General features: G+C 35.1%; 3 protein-coding genes and 1 pseudogene across 4 annotated transcripts; 1 reads left to right on the forward strand and 3 right to left on the reverse strand.

Moving 5' to 3' along the window:
* Positions 1–152: 152 nt before the first annotated feature.
* LOC115964370 lies at positions 153–1,615 on the reverse strand (annotated as a pseudogene).
* A 365-nt stretch (positions 1,616–1,980) lies between these two features.
* Positions 1,981–5,886, forward strand: LOC115963448 (anaphase-promoting complex subunit 8-like). Its single transcript, XM_031082443.1, has 4 exons — positions 1,981–2,326; positions 2,787–3,093; positions 4,041–5,291; positions 5,404–5,886. The coding sequence occupies exons 1-4, from the start codon at positions 2,241–2,243 to the stop codon at positions 5,491–5,493; spliced, it is 1,734 nt and encodes a 577-aa protein (XP_030938303.1). The 5' UTR covers positions 1,981–2,240; the 3' UTR covers positions 5,494–5,886.
* A 1,430-nt stretch (positions 5,887–7,316) lies between these two features.
* On the reverse strand, positions 7,317–10,124 carry LOC115963450. The gene is made up of 3 exons (XM_031082444.1): positions 9,916–10,124; positions 9,632–9,720; positions 7,317–7,725 (listed from the first exon to the last, which is right to left on the reverse strand). Exons 1-3 carry the CDS (start codon positions 9,940–9,942, stop codon positions 7,572–7,574), a joined length of 270 nt encoding a protein of 89 aa, XP_030938304.1. The 5' UTR covers positions 9,943–10,124; the 3' UTR covers positions 7,317–7,571.
* A 2,172-nt stretch (positions 10,125–12,296) lies between these two features.
* Positions 12,297–17,210, reverse strand: LOC115965856 (serine/threonine-protein kinase fray2). 2 transcript variants are annotated; one of them, XR_004086209.1, is made up of 7 exons: positions 16,464–17,210; positions 16,110–16,161; positions 14,298–14,387; positions 13,047–13,111; positions 12,751–12,900; positions 12,564–12,667; positions 12,297–12,419 (listed from the first exon to the last, which is right to left on the reverse strand). XR_004086209.1 is itself a non-coding variant. In XM_031085145.1 (6 exons), the coding sequence occupies exons 1-6, from the start codon at positions 16,995–16,997 to the stop codon at positions 12,617–12,619; spliced, it is 942 nt and encodes a 313-aa protein (XP_030941005.1). In that variant the 5' UTR covers positions 16,998–17,209; the 3' UTR covers positions 12,297–12,616. The 2 variants fall into 2 exon arrangements, 1 of the variants encoding a protein (XP_030941005.1); XM_031085145.1 differs by having other exon boundaries at positions 12,297–12,667; positions 16,464–17,209.
* Positions 17,211–18,314: the final 1,104 nt, after the last annotated feature.

Genomic DNA, 18,314 nt, shown 5'->3' on the forward strand with positions numbered 1-18,314 from the left:
TCATAATGCAATTTTAGTTGCCTTTGAAGAGTAAATAAGATGCGCATCCTATAAAGCCACTGTCAATCACAAGTCAGCTTCTACAACAATGGGAGCCCTTCACAATTGCAAATGTTTTCAATATTTGACAAGAGGATGTGAGTGCAATGACGCTATTCATCAGCCAATTTAAATGCCACTAGGCTGCACAATTTGAACTGATGTGGAAGATAGCCACATCTACTCTGCAATCTCAAAAGCTCTTTTGAAAAACCTTGATTACCAATTAGCAAGAGCCCACTCAAAACCTGATTGAAAGTGAACAACTTCCCAGCCACCAACAAATCATTTGATTTCTTCCTCACAAACATATCGCACTTATCAAAACATTATATATATCCAAATTTGGGAAGCAAACCCCACTACCCATCTTTTCAAGCACCTCCAATCCTTTTTCTTCTCTCCTACATCACAAAAATAACCAATCCCAATGTTATACATCTGAACATTCGGCTCCCACTCATCGTCCTTCATTCTTCCCATAAACTCCAATGCCCTATCCATTTCACCTGCGTGACACAATCCTCTAACCAGCACACTATAAGCCGTTGAATTAGGCACATAACCCTTCCCCACCATCTCCTCAAAAACCAAAATCGCATTTTCCACACTATCCTTCTTACTTAAAATCTAAATCAAAGCATTATATGTCACAACCAAAGGAAGCAACCCTTCCTTAATCATCTCATCAAAAACCTTTCTAGCTCTCTTAATCTTGCCTGCACAACCAAACCTGTGAACCAAGGGAGTATAAGTAACAACAACAATCCCATATTTCCTTTTATTCATTGGTAAAAAGAATTCCCAAGCTTCCTTAATCTAACTAGCGTTATATTATACATTGTTAAGCTCGAATTCAATCCTCTCTCAACCATTTCCTTCAACACCTCCAACGCCTTAGGCGTCCGCTTAATCAAACAAAACCCTTTTGCAATTATATTATAGCTAACACAATCAGCCTTAAACCTACCCTTTAATATCCTAAACAAGTTATGAGCCATTTCAACGCGTTTCAACTTACACAAAGTATCAAGAATAGTATTGAGCGAATTCAATTCATGAAAACAACCATGTTCGTGCATTGACATGAAGAGTTTGAAGGCTCTATCGGGTTGGAGAGTGGCATGGAAGTAAATATGGGGGTTTTGGAGTGTGGGTTTTGAGATGGGAGAGTGGTGAAGGAGCTCTTTGAAGCTGAGTGAACAATTTCGATTTTCCTAGTCCCAACACACAAGTTTTTCATAACCGTTATTGTTTAATTGGGCTCTAATTTGTTTTGGACTTTATCACTCTCTCATTAATATGGCTGTAAGTGGACCAAGCCTACTGAAACTTGATTATTACTAAAAGTTTAGGTGTAGTTGCACTTATCATGGAACAAGATTATAGGCTCAGGAACTGGCTTGAGTCCAGTGCATAGGCACACTAGACCTATTGAGATGCTGACATATGTTAAATATTTGGCACATTTCAATTGGTCTCATGTGCACTAGACCCAATTCTTACCCATATTTTCAAACTTTGTTCATTTTCTTATCAAACAAACTTGAACTTGTTCACAGTTTATTTCATTCATTTATTGTATGCTCAAAAAAAAAAAAAAAAAAAAAACTTCATTCATTTATATAAAATTCTGTACCCATTCTTAATAGTAAAAATGAACTATTGATATTATCAATAATCTAAAAATAATAAAACCTATTAACAAATTTATATAATCTAATCTCAAGTTTATATAAATATATTTTTAGACAAATACACATAAAAATATAATATTATATATATATATATATTTAAATCAACTCTCATGTTTACTAATTTGTTCACAAATATATTATAATGTTGAGGTTAACTCGTTTATTAACAAACATAAACTTGAACTTGAGGTTAACTGGTTTGCTAAACAAATGAATATAAACCAATCTTTTCTCGACTAAGCCCAACTGGTTCATAGACAATTTTGGTTCATTTTTCATTTACCACGGTACTCTATAGGCCTGGCCCAGCTCTAAAGAGTGAACAGTTGAAGACCTCGGCCACTATACTTTCAAAAACCCTGGGCGCGGACCGAGCAGTGAATTTCGACCACCACACACGGCGCGCACTTTAGAGGAAAACACTGTTTGATTTTTGGGATTTGTTTTGAATGAACAAGAGCGCAAGCAATTAAGCTTTGAACAGAGAGAGAGAGAGAGAGAGAGATGAATTCAAAAGAGAGTTGTAGAAGTGAGCTCCGCATTGCGATTCGTCAGCTCAGTGATCGTTGCCTCTACACTGCTTCCAAATGGTACTCATTTCTAAACTCCAAAACCCTATAAAACTCTAAACCCCCAATTTTTGATAAGTGCTTTTGTTGCTTCTGAAATCACTCACTTAATATTCTTGTTTTTTTCATATTAATCAATGTTCTTTTGTTTGAATTCCTGTGTCTATTTATCTAATTAGTGTTAAAGTTACTGTCTTTATGCTCCATTTGGTAACTAAGCAACTTGATTAATAGGAAAACAAATAGTCATAATTGTAAAACCCTATCCAGAATCTCTAACTTAACTAACCCAAGTGCATATTTTTCTTTCCCTTTGTCAAAATTGATGTAAAAACCTTGTTTTTTCAAATGGGAAAGTGAAAAGTATATTTCTAGTTTGCTACCCCATTTGTTTTTTCCTTGTTTTGATCATCAAATATTTGTTTGATTTTATTTGCAATGGATTTTGATTTGTTGGGTCTATGGTAAATTGGTAATGCAGGGCAGCAGAACAGTTGATGGGTATCGAGCAAGACCCAGCAAATTTCACGCCTTCAAACACCAGATTCCAGTGGGGAAGCTCAAGCATTCGCAGGAGATTCCGGACCAATGAGATCACTTCAACACCCATTGCTGGTGTGTCGTACGTGTCCACTCCTGTGATGGAGGAGGACGATGCTGTGGATGGTGACTTTTACCTCCTGGCTAAGTCTTACTTTGACTGCCGAGAATACAGGAGGGCTGCTCATGTGCTACGGGACCAAACCGGGAAGAAATCTGTGTTCTTGCGTTGTTATGCTCTTTATCTGGTTTGTTGCATACTCTTCTAGCTGTATAACTTATATTGTTCGTTCTGTTTTAGATTGGATATTATATGATGGTGGGTTTTGATACATTAGGAATGAGACTTGTTTTCTGTATTGTGTTCTTTGTTGATTGTAGGAAATAAATCAATAAGAGATTCAATTTGGTAGGATTTAGGAAAAACACTAGCTGGTTCAGGATGATAGTCTTTAGAATTCTTATTTGAAGCCTTTTCTAAATCTTCCCTTTTTTATTTGGGTGGAAGCATGTAAAGTTGTCGTCGATGGAGTTGAATCATTAATACCCAAGGTTAGTGGTTGGTGACTTGGTGCTACAAAAAGTGTCAACTATGCAATAATTGGACTTAATACCCAGAACCAAAAAGAAGCATGGTATAATGAGGTTTTGTTTAGATGAGAAATGGTGGCCAGACATGAGACTTGCTTCAATGTTTGATTTAGGTATGAAATTTCACTAATAAATAACTGAAAGCACATGCATACCTAAGGTGATAAAGTTAAACCTTTTTCAGGTTTGAATTTTGGGCTAAGTGCCTACAGTTTTGCAATGGCTGCAACAAAGACTGAATATACTTATGCATAGCTTTGATCACTAGCGGAAAGTCATGAAGAGTGCATAATTTCTCATGCCAACCCAAATTGCACGAAAATTAAAGAATCTCATGGTATTTGTGAGATAGTATAGGGGGTTGCATAGTTCTTTATTTTCCTACTTCAATAAATTTTTGATCTGTTATGAATGGCGTCAAGAGCTACTTCTGTTTATTTTTATGTTAGCATGTTAATATTAAATAGTAAAAATAACTAGAAGTAACTCTAACAAATGGCACGATACCTATTGATTTTTAAGGATATATGGTCTATTCGATCTTTGGTTTTTTTTTCAGAAGTTTTATATGTATAAATACTCTTATTCCCATTGTTTCATGAAGGCTGGGGAAAAGCGGAAAGAAGAAGAGGTGATAGAACTTGAGGGACCCTTAGGTAAGAGTGATTCTGTGAACTGCGAACTGGTCTCTTTGGAGCGTGAGTTATCAACACTTCGCAAGAATGGCTCAATTGATCCATTTGGATTGTACTTGTATGGTCTTTTTCTCAAAGAGAAAGGCAGCGAGACTGTTGCTCGTACAGTTCTTGTTGAGTCTGTGAATAGCTATCCTTGGAACTGGAATGCATGGTCAGAGCTGCAGTCTTTGTGTACTACAATTGACACCTTGAACAGCCTCAATCTCAACAACCATTGGATGAAGGACTTCTTTCTTGCCAGTGCTTACCAAGAAATTAGGATGCACAGCGAATCTTTAGCAAAATATGAATATCTACAGGGAACTTTTGGTTACAGTAATTACATCCAGGCTCAAATTGCAAAAGCCCAGTACAGTTTGAGGGAATTTCAACAAGTTGAAACAATATTTGAAGAACTTCTAAGAAATGATCCTTACCGAGTCGAAGACATGGATATGTATTCCAATGTGCTCTATGCAAATGAGTGTTCTTCTGCCCTGAGTTACCTTGCCCATAGGGTATTTATGACTGATAAATACAGGCCTGAATCTTGTTGCATTATTGGCAATTACTATAGTTTAAAGGGGCAGCATGAGAAGTCAGTTATGTATTTTAGGAGGGCACTCAAATTGAACAAAAATTATTTGTCTGCTTGGACACTTATGGGTCATGAGTATATTGAGATGAAAAATACTCCAGCTGCTGTTGATGCCTATCGACGGGCTATAGATATAAATCCGTGTGATTATCGAGCATGGTATGGACTAGGACAAGCTTATGAGATGATGGGCATGCCATTCTATGCCCTACATTACTTCCGAAAATCCGTATTCTTGCAGCCAAATGATTCTCGGTTGTGGATCTCAATGGCTCATTGTTATGAAACTGATCAACTTCGCATGCTTGAGGAGGCAATTAAGTGTTACAGAAGGGCAGCAAATTGTAATGACAGGGAAGCAATTGCCCTGCACCAACTAGCAAAGTTGCAATATGAACTTGGGCGTCCTGAAGAGGCAGCATTTTACTACAAGAAGGATTTGGAGAGGATGGAAGCTGAAGAGAGGGAAGGACCAAATATGGTAGAAGCTTTGCTTTATCTTGCTACGTACTATAAAACCCAGAAGAGATTTGACGAGGCAGAGGTGTATTGTACCCGTCTTCTGGATTTTACTGGCCCAGTGAGTTCTTCATATTTTTCCCCCCTACTGTCAATGTTTTGCATAAAAACCCATATTACTAATTTTTTGAATATGAATCACTGATTTTGCACTTTTTTGCCCATGATTGCAGGAGAAGGAAACAGCAAAGAGTTTACTTCGAGGAATGAGAACAACACAATCTGGTTTCCCTTCGATGGATGTTGAGCACTTCTCTCCCTAAATTTTTTGTTTCCAAATAGATGTACATGTATATGCCTCTACTCCCAGTTTATGAATTATGGAAATCAATGACTGATAAAAATCTTGGGATGAGATCAGAATGCAAACATATCTTGAACGCTGCTGAACAAATTGATGTATTTTCAATTGTAATCTAATTAATTATTTTCATAGTGGGATAGATGCTACCCCAATGGAATGTTTCAGTCTGAATGTGGTGCTGCAGTTATATAGGAAACAAGTTTGAAGTTTGGAAAGTATTTCTTCCTTATTTGGAGTTGCTGTGCACTAGAACTTGATTCTTGACTAGAAGTCCAATGTAATTCTTCTGAAGTTTAATCTGTTGTGATCGTTTATTAATGTCATATAATAAGTACGAATGCTGTTCTTGTTTTGTGTTCTCCATTTCATGAGACATTTTGCAGCTATAAATTATAATGAATCTCTTAATCTCATAACTTCAAGTCTTTTGCTTGCTTACTGTCTTCTTCTTCTTTTAGGTGGGTGGGTAGGTTCAGGGGATAAGATGTTGCTTTGGAAGTCAGGATCCAAATGATGATAAACTTCGTATACAGTCAGTTGCATAGGGTTTGAAATTGTCATGAGCCTATCTGGACGGTAATTTGGAGAACAGGCTGGACCACTTATGATAGCTATAATGGTGTCCAAAGAAGCTCTGTTCTTCAGGTGTGCTGTTTGTGCAGCATTCTTTTTCCTTATGATTCTTCAGAGGCACGTGTTTGATACCATCTGCGAAGTGCAAGAGAGAGGGATGACATAGGGACTATCTATGGTAGGTATTTCTCATGCAGAGAACTGTGAGAGGAATTTCATGCACTTGTAAGATACCCAAGCTTGATACCCAAAATGTTATGGTTATCTTCAGAAGGGACTAGTCAATAACTTCTTTTATTTAATTTGTGCTTTTTTTTTTTTGGGCAAGTCAGATTTTATTACCAAAACACAATGTACAACATGTAGCAAAGGCAGCTACATACAAATAGAGCAGACCATCACGTCGTTGAAAACACTATCCAACACAAGCCAGCCAGGTTACATAACATCAGCCTAAGAACAGACTCGCGTTAAAATTGGAAAGAGGAATACCCCATCTGCATCACAACTCTGTTGAAAACAGAGTTCTTAAAACCCCCTTTAAACTCAAGTTGTAGGCATTTGCATTTCTATTGGATAATGTCAAGGACAACTACAATCCCTTCCCGACTCGAAGAGTCAGATTAATTACAGGTCATCCCCTACATTACCCTTTCAGACTCCAGAGAAGTTAGAACCTTCTTCACCCTGGTCCTAGAATCACTCCCTCTTTAAACCTCCACCAAAAATAGTTGCAGGTAAAAGCATGCATTTTAACTACGGATTCAAACAGGAGCGACCTTTTATCCATTTCAACCTTTTGGCCACAAAAAACAGTTGACATGGGGTATTTTTGGGGGTCTTGTGTTCATTGCCATGGTTTCCTTTTGAGCTTGCAGCAAATCAATTTGTCTTGCTTCATTATTTGTGTAATTTGAATTCAGTTTGGTTATGAAAACTTCCCCAACATTAGAAAGAGCAGTAGTTATCCTCACAGACAAATTTATGATAATTTAAGAAAATAAATTCCCAAATTAATAATGAATGGTCTCATAATCTCATTAGCGGTTGAATTTGTCCCATAATAGATAGCCATGATGGGTAACACCTTATTTTATATTGGTTAGCAGTTCTTTCCCACATCTATGGTCATCTTGAGACTCTTAAGTTGAGAAAGTCCAGCTTCAAGAGCAATAATAAATTAAGTTGGCGGGACGAAATCCAGCTCAATGCCCCAAAATGGTACTAAGACATTTGAATGAAATACACATCTGCCAATTCAATTTAAAACAGGTAAGGAACCACAGGAAATTTTCCTTCCAAGTGGATGCAGTTAACCTATCTCACATATAAAATTCAAGTTTTATTCACCCACACTTATAAATTCAACGACATCCACTAGATGCAAATTTAACACAGTTTTCAATTGCAAATAACAATCATACTAGGGTTCATATCTCCACTTAGTTCTCTTTATTCAAGAGTTTAGCTTCGATTTGGGTCTGTGAAGAAGTTGTTGACGGATGGCATAATTTCTGGGGACTTGTTGCGGACAAATTTTCTTACGAAATGCTCAGCGTACTTCTCCCCCTCAGCAAAGTTGTCCAGCACTCCAGCAGCCCTCTTCTCCTTGTTCACCCTGATAAAGAAGAAAGCAAAACTATATATCACCTTGTGATTATCCTTAAGCATGCTACATCGCAACATCATATAATCATATTATTAGTAGGTAATTATGAGTGAGTGACTCCCAAGGAGAGGACAAACGAAAGATTCTAACTAATGACCCCCTACAAAACATGGTCCTCAGCCAATTGTGCTACCCCTTTTGGGTTCTCCCATTCCTCCCAAAAGTCTCAATTATTATTTACCACTACACACTAGCTTCTCACAAGAAAAACCAATGCTTGTGAAATACCAATTTTTCCCCTAGTTTGACAAAAAGATACTAAAATAAATGGGCAAAACTTAGGTACAGTTTCTTAAGTGTCGTACATTAAATCTTCCGATCAAATTCAAACACAAGGTAACATTGACCAATGAAATATAAACGTTAATTTTTTTCAAAGACAATTAAATTAAATTTGAGAAGCAAATGTACTGCACCTAAATAAATTGTACCCCAAGTGTTGCCCTAATTTTTTTTTTTATATATATTTATTGATAAGTTATGAATGCTAGTATATATATTTGATTAGAACTCCTTGGTGTCCAGGTTTTAATACCTTCAAAATAACACTACCGCTTAATTGAAAATGATTTAATAATAAAACAAATTAAGCACACAGATAAATTTATAGATTTAAAATCACCCATCAAATTATACTCCCACTAACAACCCCACACATAAAAAGGCCACATTCTCATTATAAATGATTGCATAAAAGAAAGTTAAAAATGTAGAGTGAAAAATTCAAATTCTACAAAATTAGGACATGTTCTAAATTTAAAATTTAAGAAAAATACACAAAAACCCTGTGGTTTTCCTTAAAAACTTTAAAAGTCTCAAGTGTAACACTAAACTCTCATTTGTATTACTCAATATGTAAACCAATAAACATTTATAAAAACAAATAATAAGTTGTTCAGGTAACAACATGTATCCATGTTATTTTCCCATAAAACAGTATTAGAGAATGTTTTGTGTTAGTGTATTGCACACTTGCACTTGAAACCCCCAAGAGGTTAAGTGTTAACAGTTTAAACATAAAACAATACCACAAGACATTGAGTGTTACACTCACAACCTCAAGGGCTTCCCTTTATTTTATTTTATTTTTTGTAGGGAAACCTTACAGATTTTTTCCCCCCAAAAAAAAGTTATAAATTCTAAATTGCCAACTATAGTTACATGTAACACTAAACTCTCAATTGTATTATTTTGTGTGTAAACCTTTATAAAAACAAATAGTAAGCAACATGTGTCCATAATATTTTCATATAAAACAACATCAAAGAATTTTTTTTTGTTAGTGTTACACTCAAAACCACCCAAGAGGTTAAGTGTTACACAATCGAACGGTTTAAACATAAAACAATACCACAAGTGTAACACTCATAACCTTAAGTGCTTCTGTTTTTTTTTGTAAAGAAACCTTATAGGTTTTTTTTCCCCAATAAAAAGTTAGTAATTCTAAATTTTCAACTATTGTTACATCTTGTGGGTTCCAATTACTTGTATAGTTCCTGCCTAGTGATTGGTATAGGCAGGAATTGAATCATCAAGGACGTCCGCCGTAGGTTGAAACTCTCTGTAAAAAAATATTTAAAAATAGTAAAAAGTATTTTTTTAATAAAAAAATCTCTCGTTTTTCCACTTCATTTATAAACTCTCAACCTAAAAAATAAAATAAGATAATCCCTTTTTTTTCCATTTCATTTTCTTAATAACTCCCAAAAATAGACATAGAGTTAATATAATCCATAATAACAAATTAAATGAAATATAAATAAATAAATATTAACCAATTTCAAATTTTTTTTTTTTTAAATTCTGAATATATACACATAATCATATATATATATATATATATATATATATATACCTGACTTCAGGGTTGATGCAGATATTGCGGACAAGCTGGAACCCGCAGATCCCTATTGCAGCTCCTACGGCCGCAAACAGCGGATAAACCTACGCTTACCATAAAAACAAAAAACACACAGTACTAAATATTTGGGACTGAGATAGATCTAAAACTCTATCTAATTATAGAAAGAAAAGACATAAACAGAAAATCAAATCAAAGATTGATAGATAGATAGATATTTTTTAGTCAATACTACTATAAAAGTGTTGTGGAACAACAAACTGTGGATCTGAGCGTACCTCGGGCCTCAGCCATCGATTCGCCATTTCAACAACGCACGGACTTGAGAGTTTGAAAGTTTGTGAGGAAAATGCGGCGAGGAAAGAGAGTGAGAAAATTGAAATGGCGAGACCTTTTATATTTGATGAGTAAAGATTGTTAGAAATGTTAGTTTTTTATATATTAAAAAAATATTATTAATTAGTATATGCTTCTTTTTTTCTTCTTTTTTGGTGGAGTATGGTGTAATCTGATTGGGTGGAATGGGAAAGAGAGAGAGAGAGAGAGAGCAAACGCAGCACATTGTTTTGTGTGGTGTAGTAAGCCAATCATCATTCGACACGTCAGGACATGTGGTTCTCGAGGCTAAAATATTGCCTAACTTATTTTTCTTTTTTCTTTTTTATATAGAAAGATATAAATAATGTAAATATTGCCAGCCACTTAAGCTCGCACCATTGAGCGTACCTTTGGATTGGGCGGTTTACCTAATTCGAGCGTCTGCCTTTTTTTAGTAAGTCTTACGAGTACTGTTTAAAGACCCACAAAAATCAGCTAAATATATATTTTCACGTAAATTTGGATTTCATAGTACTATTTATATATTTAAAAATTATTTTGTTATAATATTTTCAGTAAATAAGTGGTATCTAAACATACCTTGTGAGTATGCATTTGGAACAACTGAAAATTTCAGCTTATATGTAATTTTAACTTATTTTTGCTACTATTTATGGGTTTTCCTGCATTTTTTGATATTACTCATGAATCGCACTATATTTTTCAACTAATTTTTACCTTTATTTACAGTAATTTCAGCAAAAAAATTTCAGTTTCAGCTAAATAAACTGTTTCCAAATAGACACTGAGTGTATGATAGAAAAATATGTAAATTTTATACTGTGTATACACATTTTTTTTTCTTAAAAATGAGTAATAGTATAAATTTACAATTTTGCTACAGTACATTAATACTATTTATTTTGAATTTTTTTATTATTATATTTTTACAAGGATGAAGGAAGTGAATGGATGGTAGTTGATGTGTGTAAAAAAGATAAATAATCTTTAAAAGTCAAGAAAATTTGATATTTTAATGAAATGTAGTGTAGAATAAATAATTTGATTTGAGTTCTTTTGAAAAGTAAATGTAAAATATAAAAGTAAGTTTTTATGCTAAGACATACAAGAATTTTTGCCTATGTTGATGCAGATACTTAGTTCTATTACTACTTTTTTTTTTGGGTGAATTTCATTAACATACCCTCAAATTTAGGCTAGTGCCAACCATGTCCAAGATATTTCATAACTAACTAATTTGGTCCCTAAACCTAACTAGACCCGTTAGTCATTTTTCTCAACTTTCTTAAGGACCAAGTTTGATTTAAAGGCCAAATTAGTAAGTTTTAAAATTTCTTAGACATAATTAGTATTAGAATAGACCTAAGCATTAGACTAAATCTCAAGCAATATTAAACCTTAGGATATGGTAATGGAATATACCTTCTTTTTTTAAGAGGTCCATTGCTATTAGCCTAGCGCCCACTGGTATGTGCAATAGGAGAACATAGTATTTGTTAGTGGCATGCGTAATAGGAGAACATAGTATTTGACTATTTGTTAACGCCTGTCGTTGATAATTACTAGTAGACTAAATAATTTAGGCTACTGCTGTAAAAGCATACAAGTGACTGATTAACAACCATAAAAGAAAGGGTCAATGGTGTTTTTTTTTCCCACCCTGTCATGATAATTTGATACTTGAAGAATGAAGGATTTAAATTTTGAATAACTCAATTGGAACATCAAGAAATGCCAACTAGTAGAGCAACAATCAACAGTGTTAAAAAGAGAAATAGTTAATTAAACATATTGCAAATGTATAAGATCAAAACAAACATTTTACTTTACATAGTACTTGAAAATTGCTTGACTAACACCTACCCACATTCACAATTTGTTTTTCCACTATAAATTTATGTAAAACTGATGTTAACTATGAATTCAAGAGAAAATGATGTCAATGACAAAGACACGATGCGAATTTGTGTGTCTGCAATTGGTGTCAACCACACAGCACGATGGCTTCAGGTATCATGGCCATTACTTATGCTTTGCTTAGTTTACAACTCTGTAAAAAAGGAGTTCACTGCCCATCAACCTTACCATATGAGTTTATCATTTGGATTCACATGCATCTTGCAGTAGTCATTTGCAACAAATTTCAGTCACAAAAGAATCAATAGATCAACTAATGGTCGTTCTGATTTTGAGAGGAAATGGTATGGGAGTAACAGAATATAGCACAATTATTTGCCAATTGTCTCCGGAAAGGTTTGTCAAGCAGCATGGGTGGAGTGGGGCCAAAAAAAAAACGAGCAGTATGTAGCGATGATCACAATTCAAACAAAATATGCAAAAAAGCTCCTACTTCTCACAAATTTGTTACAAAGAAACATGGACTTTTCCTCTTTCATACCCCAAAATTTGGATGATATCAGAATCTTTTCACCATCAAGCTTAACTGTACAACGCCAACAAGTAGCAACAATAACATACTCGGTCATGCACAGATTCATTCAGAGGCATAGGTTTCTTCCAATTAACTTCAACATACATGCATGGCATACGCCTCTGGCGAGTCTGGCATGATTGATGAAATACTTACATGAGACTCTTTTGGTTAGTCGCTGATGCTGCCGATCAGCTTGTTGATCTATCCTACACTTTACGAGCACGGTCACGCCAAGATCCTTGTTGCTTTGCTAGTACCTAAAACCATGGTAATGATAACATAAATCATGAACAAGCAATCCCAAACTACCTCTCTCCCAAAAGCAGGTGAAATTACTTACTTTATCACTTAAGAGGCTTGTAACAGGGCCATTTTCCTCTTTGTTGTCCTCCATTTCAGGCTCACTCTCTGTACTAATGGAAGGCAGAATTGATGATGCTCCAAACATGGCCTCATCATGAGCAGCTTTAATTTGTTCCTCTCTTCTTGTCTTAAAAATCACAATAGATAAATTACAATTGGAAACAAGAAACTCTCTCTCACATCATGAGAACCAAATTGTCACAACTAACATGCATGATTATCAAATGGAAACTATCATGAGTAACAGATAGCAGAAAAGATGGGCCATAATACCTCGACTGCAGAAAAGCGAAAGCTCTGGCCAATGTGCTTGACTAATGCTTTATCATCTTCTGCAGCTGCAGACATGGTAAACAATTTTTTTTTCTACCATCAGTTCTTTGCTTATCTCATCCACAGTTCATAAGAGATTATCATGGCATAATGTTGTCTTTCAATTTACGGGATACCCCAAACACCTGAGATGTCTCTACATTGAATCTATCCCCTCAATCAATTGTTGGGCTCATATTATGACCTTGTAATTTGAATCCAACATATGGCACAAAGAGGGAGAAATTCTGTGAGCAGAATATTGCACCAGTCAGATGATAATAAGTTAGCTCAATCAGAACATTGCAGCAGACAAACTATTTGGGGTAAAAAAAGGAGGTATTTCTTGGGGAAGGCAGGACACAGGGAGAGAGGTAAAGGGGCAAAGACCTATGGTTTGTAGAGGACCTATAATTCTGTTTTGCAATAAAGTCCCTTTATAGAATGAAAGTGTCACTTCCAAATCTGTGGAGCTAGCCCTATCTCTAAGTGAATAATAGAGCAAAACAAAATGATCATTTAACTTGCTTCTCAAAAGTGGCAATAAGATAGCCAAAATAGCAAATTCCTTAAGAGTGAGCCCTATTTTCCTGCAATGAATGAATTTATAGAAGAACAGAGTACCCCAACCTTGCCCTTATTTTTCCTTTCTGTTTTTCAATATAACCACAAAAACAGTAGCTGCCAGTGCCACTAGGCTCTGAGCTTAGATTTCTTACTAAATTTGGAAAAAAATTAGTCATACTTGTTAGAACTTTGTGCATTTTCAATGATATCTTTTACGCCAGAAAAGTCCTTAATAATGTCTCAATATTACAAGAGAGTAAAATTTACAGTAATTAATATTAAGCTGCATGTGAATTGCACCTCAATCACACAAGCAGAACTAACACTGAACTGCATGTGATGCACAATATAAAATGGAATCTCTGTTGACATTTGGAAATCCATAGATTATGTTGCAAGGAGACACCCAAGCTAACATCTCTCAATATTGGATCAGACAAAAAGTATAGGAATGCAGGAGAAAACTAGCAACCAGTAACAGGTGGCAGCTTAATGACTCCATAGATGGGATAAAAGCAATATTGTATAATCAAAGTTTAATGGCAATGATATGCAAATAATAAACCAAGAGACATGTATGGCCAACACTATCTATATTCTATAGTACAAATTCAAAAGTCATTGTTATGGGTATAGATTGTTGACCTTCAATCTCCTCGTCATCAAGTGGAGCATCTTTGTTGAATTCAAACCGTTCCCAACCTGAGCCCATGCCCTTTGTTTCATCCTTTTCAGCTGCATATAAAAGTGACATTTTAATAATACTATAATAGGAATGAAAGATGGTTAACTAGCAACCACACAAAGAATTTTAACTACAATTTTCTGTTTTATACAGGTCCCCCTCGCTCTGAGAGAAAGAGAAAGGAGCTCTATAGGGAGGTGGCTTCCATGTTAATAGGAATGAAAGATGTTTAACTAGCAACCATACACAGAAGTTTAACTACTATTCTTTCTGTAATTTACAGGTCCCCCTCACCCAGAGGGAAGCATTATGATATGGTCCAGTAGTAGCCTCAAAAGTTTACCTTTAATTTTTTTAATTTAATTTAAATGCTGTTGTTTATAAAATCTAGTTATTTTGAAACAAAAGAAGACATTTCCTTTAAAAGTTGTCCTTTTGGCTTCATAGCTATAATTAGAAATAAGAACATGGGCAATCTGTTCATACTGCTTCAAAGTTAAATTAATTTTAAAAAAACATCATAGATAATTACCAAGTGATAAGGACCAAACCCTTTAAAAAACAATAAGCCGATAACTCAATATGTACGAGTTCATCTATACTTTAAAGTTAAGATTCATCAATTCTATTGACAGATTGTCAGAACTTCATCTGGGTTCGAACCCTATTAAGAGTAAAATCTTCCATGTGGACTTACAAAAACTTCATTTTCAAATAAAACTTCAGCCCCCACAAGGTCTTCCTTAAATAAAGCATGCATTGTCACTTCACAACCAACAAAGCAAAAGGATCACAAGGAAGAGCAATAACATCATGTGCAAAAGTTGAAGAAGCACACCACTCAGTACTCTTCCACAGACGTGGCCACTAAGAAAGAGTAGGTTTGACAATCAAGAACAACTAAAGTACTAAAATCCCATTTTATTCTCAAATTGAAGTCCTGTCACAATGCTTTAATAGCTTCCCTTATTAAATGGACAAATTAAGAGCGCACTTTGATAAACTGTTGACACATAACTATCATGGGATATTATAAATCATTATTAGAAAATTTTATAACTACTGCAATTACATTATTCTGATTATCAAATTCCAAGAGTATTGGCAACTTCAACATCTTTCCAAATGTCTCAAATTCATAAGATACGATAATGGGGGAGATTGCAAGAATGGGTGCTTTCAACTTCAAAGAATCATGCTATCCTGTTTATTTTTATTTATTTATTTTGGCAATAACACTGGTATAAACGCAGTTCCATACACAATTAGTAGGTCATCTTCTCATCAAACAGAATTGCTGCCTCTTAGATTATATTATTTTATCAAGTTCACTTCAACATTCTCAATGCAAGAAGAAATGACTGAGCTTAAAAAAAGACTAATGTTCACTAAAGATGGAAACTTATTAGAAGAATCTACATAGATGGCACATTTTCTCAACTTTAACTTATGTTCAACAAAGTAGCATGTTTGTGAGCATATGCATATGACTCTATATACCACCTAACTTGCTCCAAACGTAAACTTCGACCATCAACAAGTACTTTCAAAGCCCACCAAATTCATCTGGTTTAACTCATGCGCACTAGGTTACCTCGCAAGTGAAACCCATCTATCGCAATTCATGTACATTTTACACAAACCATAATTCTTTTACATAGATTAATAAAACAGATACCAGCATTCATTTACTAAAACAATAACCCAACACCTAAATTCTTAAGAAAGAAACAAACACAATACTAATGTAGCATCTTAGATAAGTTAGTTACCAGTTTCAGCAAGCTGAAGTTTCATCTTGGCTTTGACTCTTTCAGCTGGTGTCTGTTTACAACACAAAGAGAGAAACATATATTTTTCATCATACTTCTCTATTTGTCAATGGTTCAAATTCTCTCTACAATCAATCATACAGGTTAGGCGTTTTGAGAGTCCAAAAGAGCGTTTTTAAAACCCAAAACTCTACTCATTTTAAACTTAAAAACACCGTTTTGCAACAGCTTATAGAACCACATAGACACCCATAAATAAGTATTCTACAATGCATATGAATCATAAATACAAGAAACTTAAAACAAAATCAGAAATTTCAGCTAGCAAGCAAGCGTTGAATTCAGAAACATTACCATTTTGTCATAGCCTTCAATCAACTTAGAAAAATCAACTCTATCCCTATCCTTATCTTCGCCTCTACTCTTCTCCGATCTCCTCCTCTCTCGCGGCGACACGCTCCTCCTCCTCTTCCTCTCTCTGTCCCTGTCCCTATCCCTATCCCTGTCTCTGTCTCTATCTCTATCTCTATCTCTGTGACTCTCTCTGCTCCTACTTCGCCTCCTCGAATGCCTGTCTCTGTCGGTTTTCTCATAAGCCCTAGAGTGTTTTTCTTGTTTATCTGAGGTGGGTTTCTTCTTGAGCTTGTTTTGAATGGATTCGAGCTGAGCTTGCTTTTCGAGCTTGGAGGCCTTGGAGGGGCTGGAGGCTCTGACGAAGGAGCTGAGGAAAGAGGAGGCGGAAGGCAAAGCCGAGCCTCTCGACGGCGGAGCTTTGGCCTCTGAGGCAGAAGAGGAGGAGGAAAAGCCGAGGCCTTGTTTGAACCTGGCGGCGCCTTGGCCTTTGCGACTCAGCTCGTCGTAGTACGCCGCGGCTTTGTCTTCCTCCATTTTCTTCTGCTGCTATTTTTTTCTCTCTGTAAAATGGTTTAAACTTTGTCGAAACGACGTCGCTGCTGTGCTGTGGAAACTGTATGTAATGACTAATGAGGAAACTAAAAAGGGCCAACCCTGTATTCTAAAGCCCAGTTAGGAAGCCCTTGAAAGTGTATGATTTCCTTATGGGCCCCTTCTTCTTGGTCCTAGCTGAAGGCTAAAGAACCTTGGGAGACTTGTAGATTTTCTTGTGAGCCAGTAGGTCTTGCATGTCTTCGATTGGTTGTTTAGTGGGGGGACTGCCTAAGCCTAAGTTTCGCATGATAAAGACTTCACCAAAGTTGTCCACTTTATTGTAAGTCTCCCTATGGCATGTGTGTTTCATATTAGTTTATTTAGTTTTTTTTGTTTTTTGTTTTTTTTCTGTTAAAGGCGTGCTAAAATATACAGAAAAAAAGAATAAGGTTTTAAAAAATTGTGCACAAAAGCTAAAAGCTAAAAACTAATAATAAATAAATAAATAAATAAATAAATAAATAAAAACGCAGGACACAAATAGACATGAGTGACGCAAACCTTTAGGGTTTCAATTGACACCAAACATATAGATATGAGAGGATGTCCACTTCATTTGTTCATCGATTATTGGTTATGAACTAAGCAACAAACGAGTCAACCATCATTTCTTAAAAGTGAATAGAGTTGTGCACTAGTTGATCGAACCATTACAATGCCACAAATCTGAGGCTAAGAGGAAACATTCAACATATCAGTCCATTATGCTAATAATACAAGGCCATAAAGGATAAGTCTAAGAGCAGGGCTAGCTGAACAATAGATGCAATTGATACAATTGCCTAAAGCCCCCAAATAAAAAAAAAGCACCCACTTGTAAAAAATATATATATATATATATATATATAATATTTATCTATATATTTTAATTACAAAAAAAATTAAGTACTTTTATTGGTCAACAAAATGCATTAAAAAGACCACATTGTATCCTAAAATGCAAAATACTGCACAATAACAGTGCACACAATTTGATAAGACAAGACTGCATAGTGCTCCACAAACCCCAATACGTCACAAGACCTAAGTTAAACTGGCCTCGACACGGCCTCACACTAATTAATGAGTTATCACCTTTTTTTTTAATACAAACTCTTACTTTATCAATTATTATAAATTATCACATCAATTAATAATTTGATGTATATTATATCAACTCATTTGTATTATAGTGATACTAATTTATTGAACCATGTAATAAATTATATTTTATTTATACAGGTTTAGACTTTAAAGTTTTAAAATCCACTTCAAATT

The sequence above is a fragment of the Quercus lobata genome, chromosome 10, assembly GCF_001633185.2.
Source record: "Quercus lobata isolate SW786 chromosome 10, ValleyOak3.0 Primary Assembly, whole genome shotgun sequence".
Taxonomy (NCBI): Eukaryota; Viridiplantae; Streptophyta; class Magnoliopsida; order Fagales; family Fagaceae; genus Quercus; species Quercus lobata.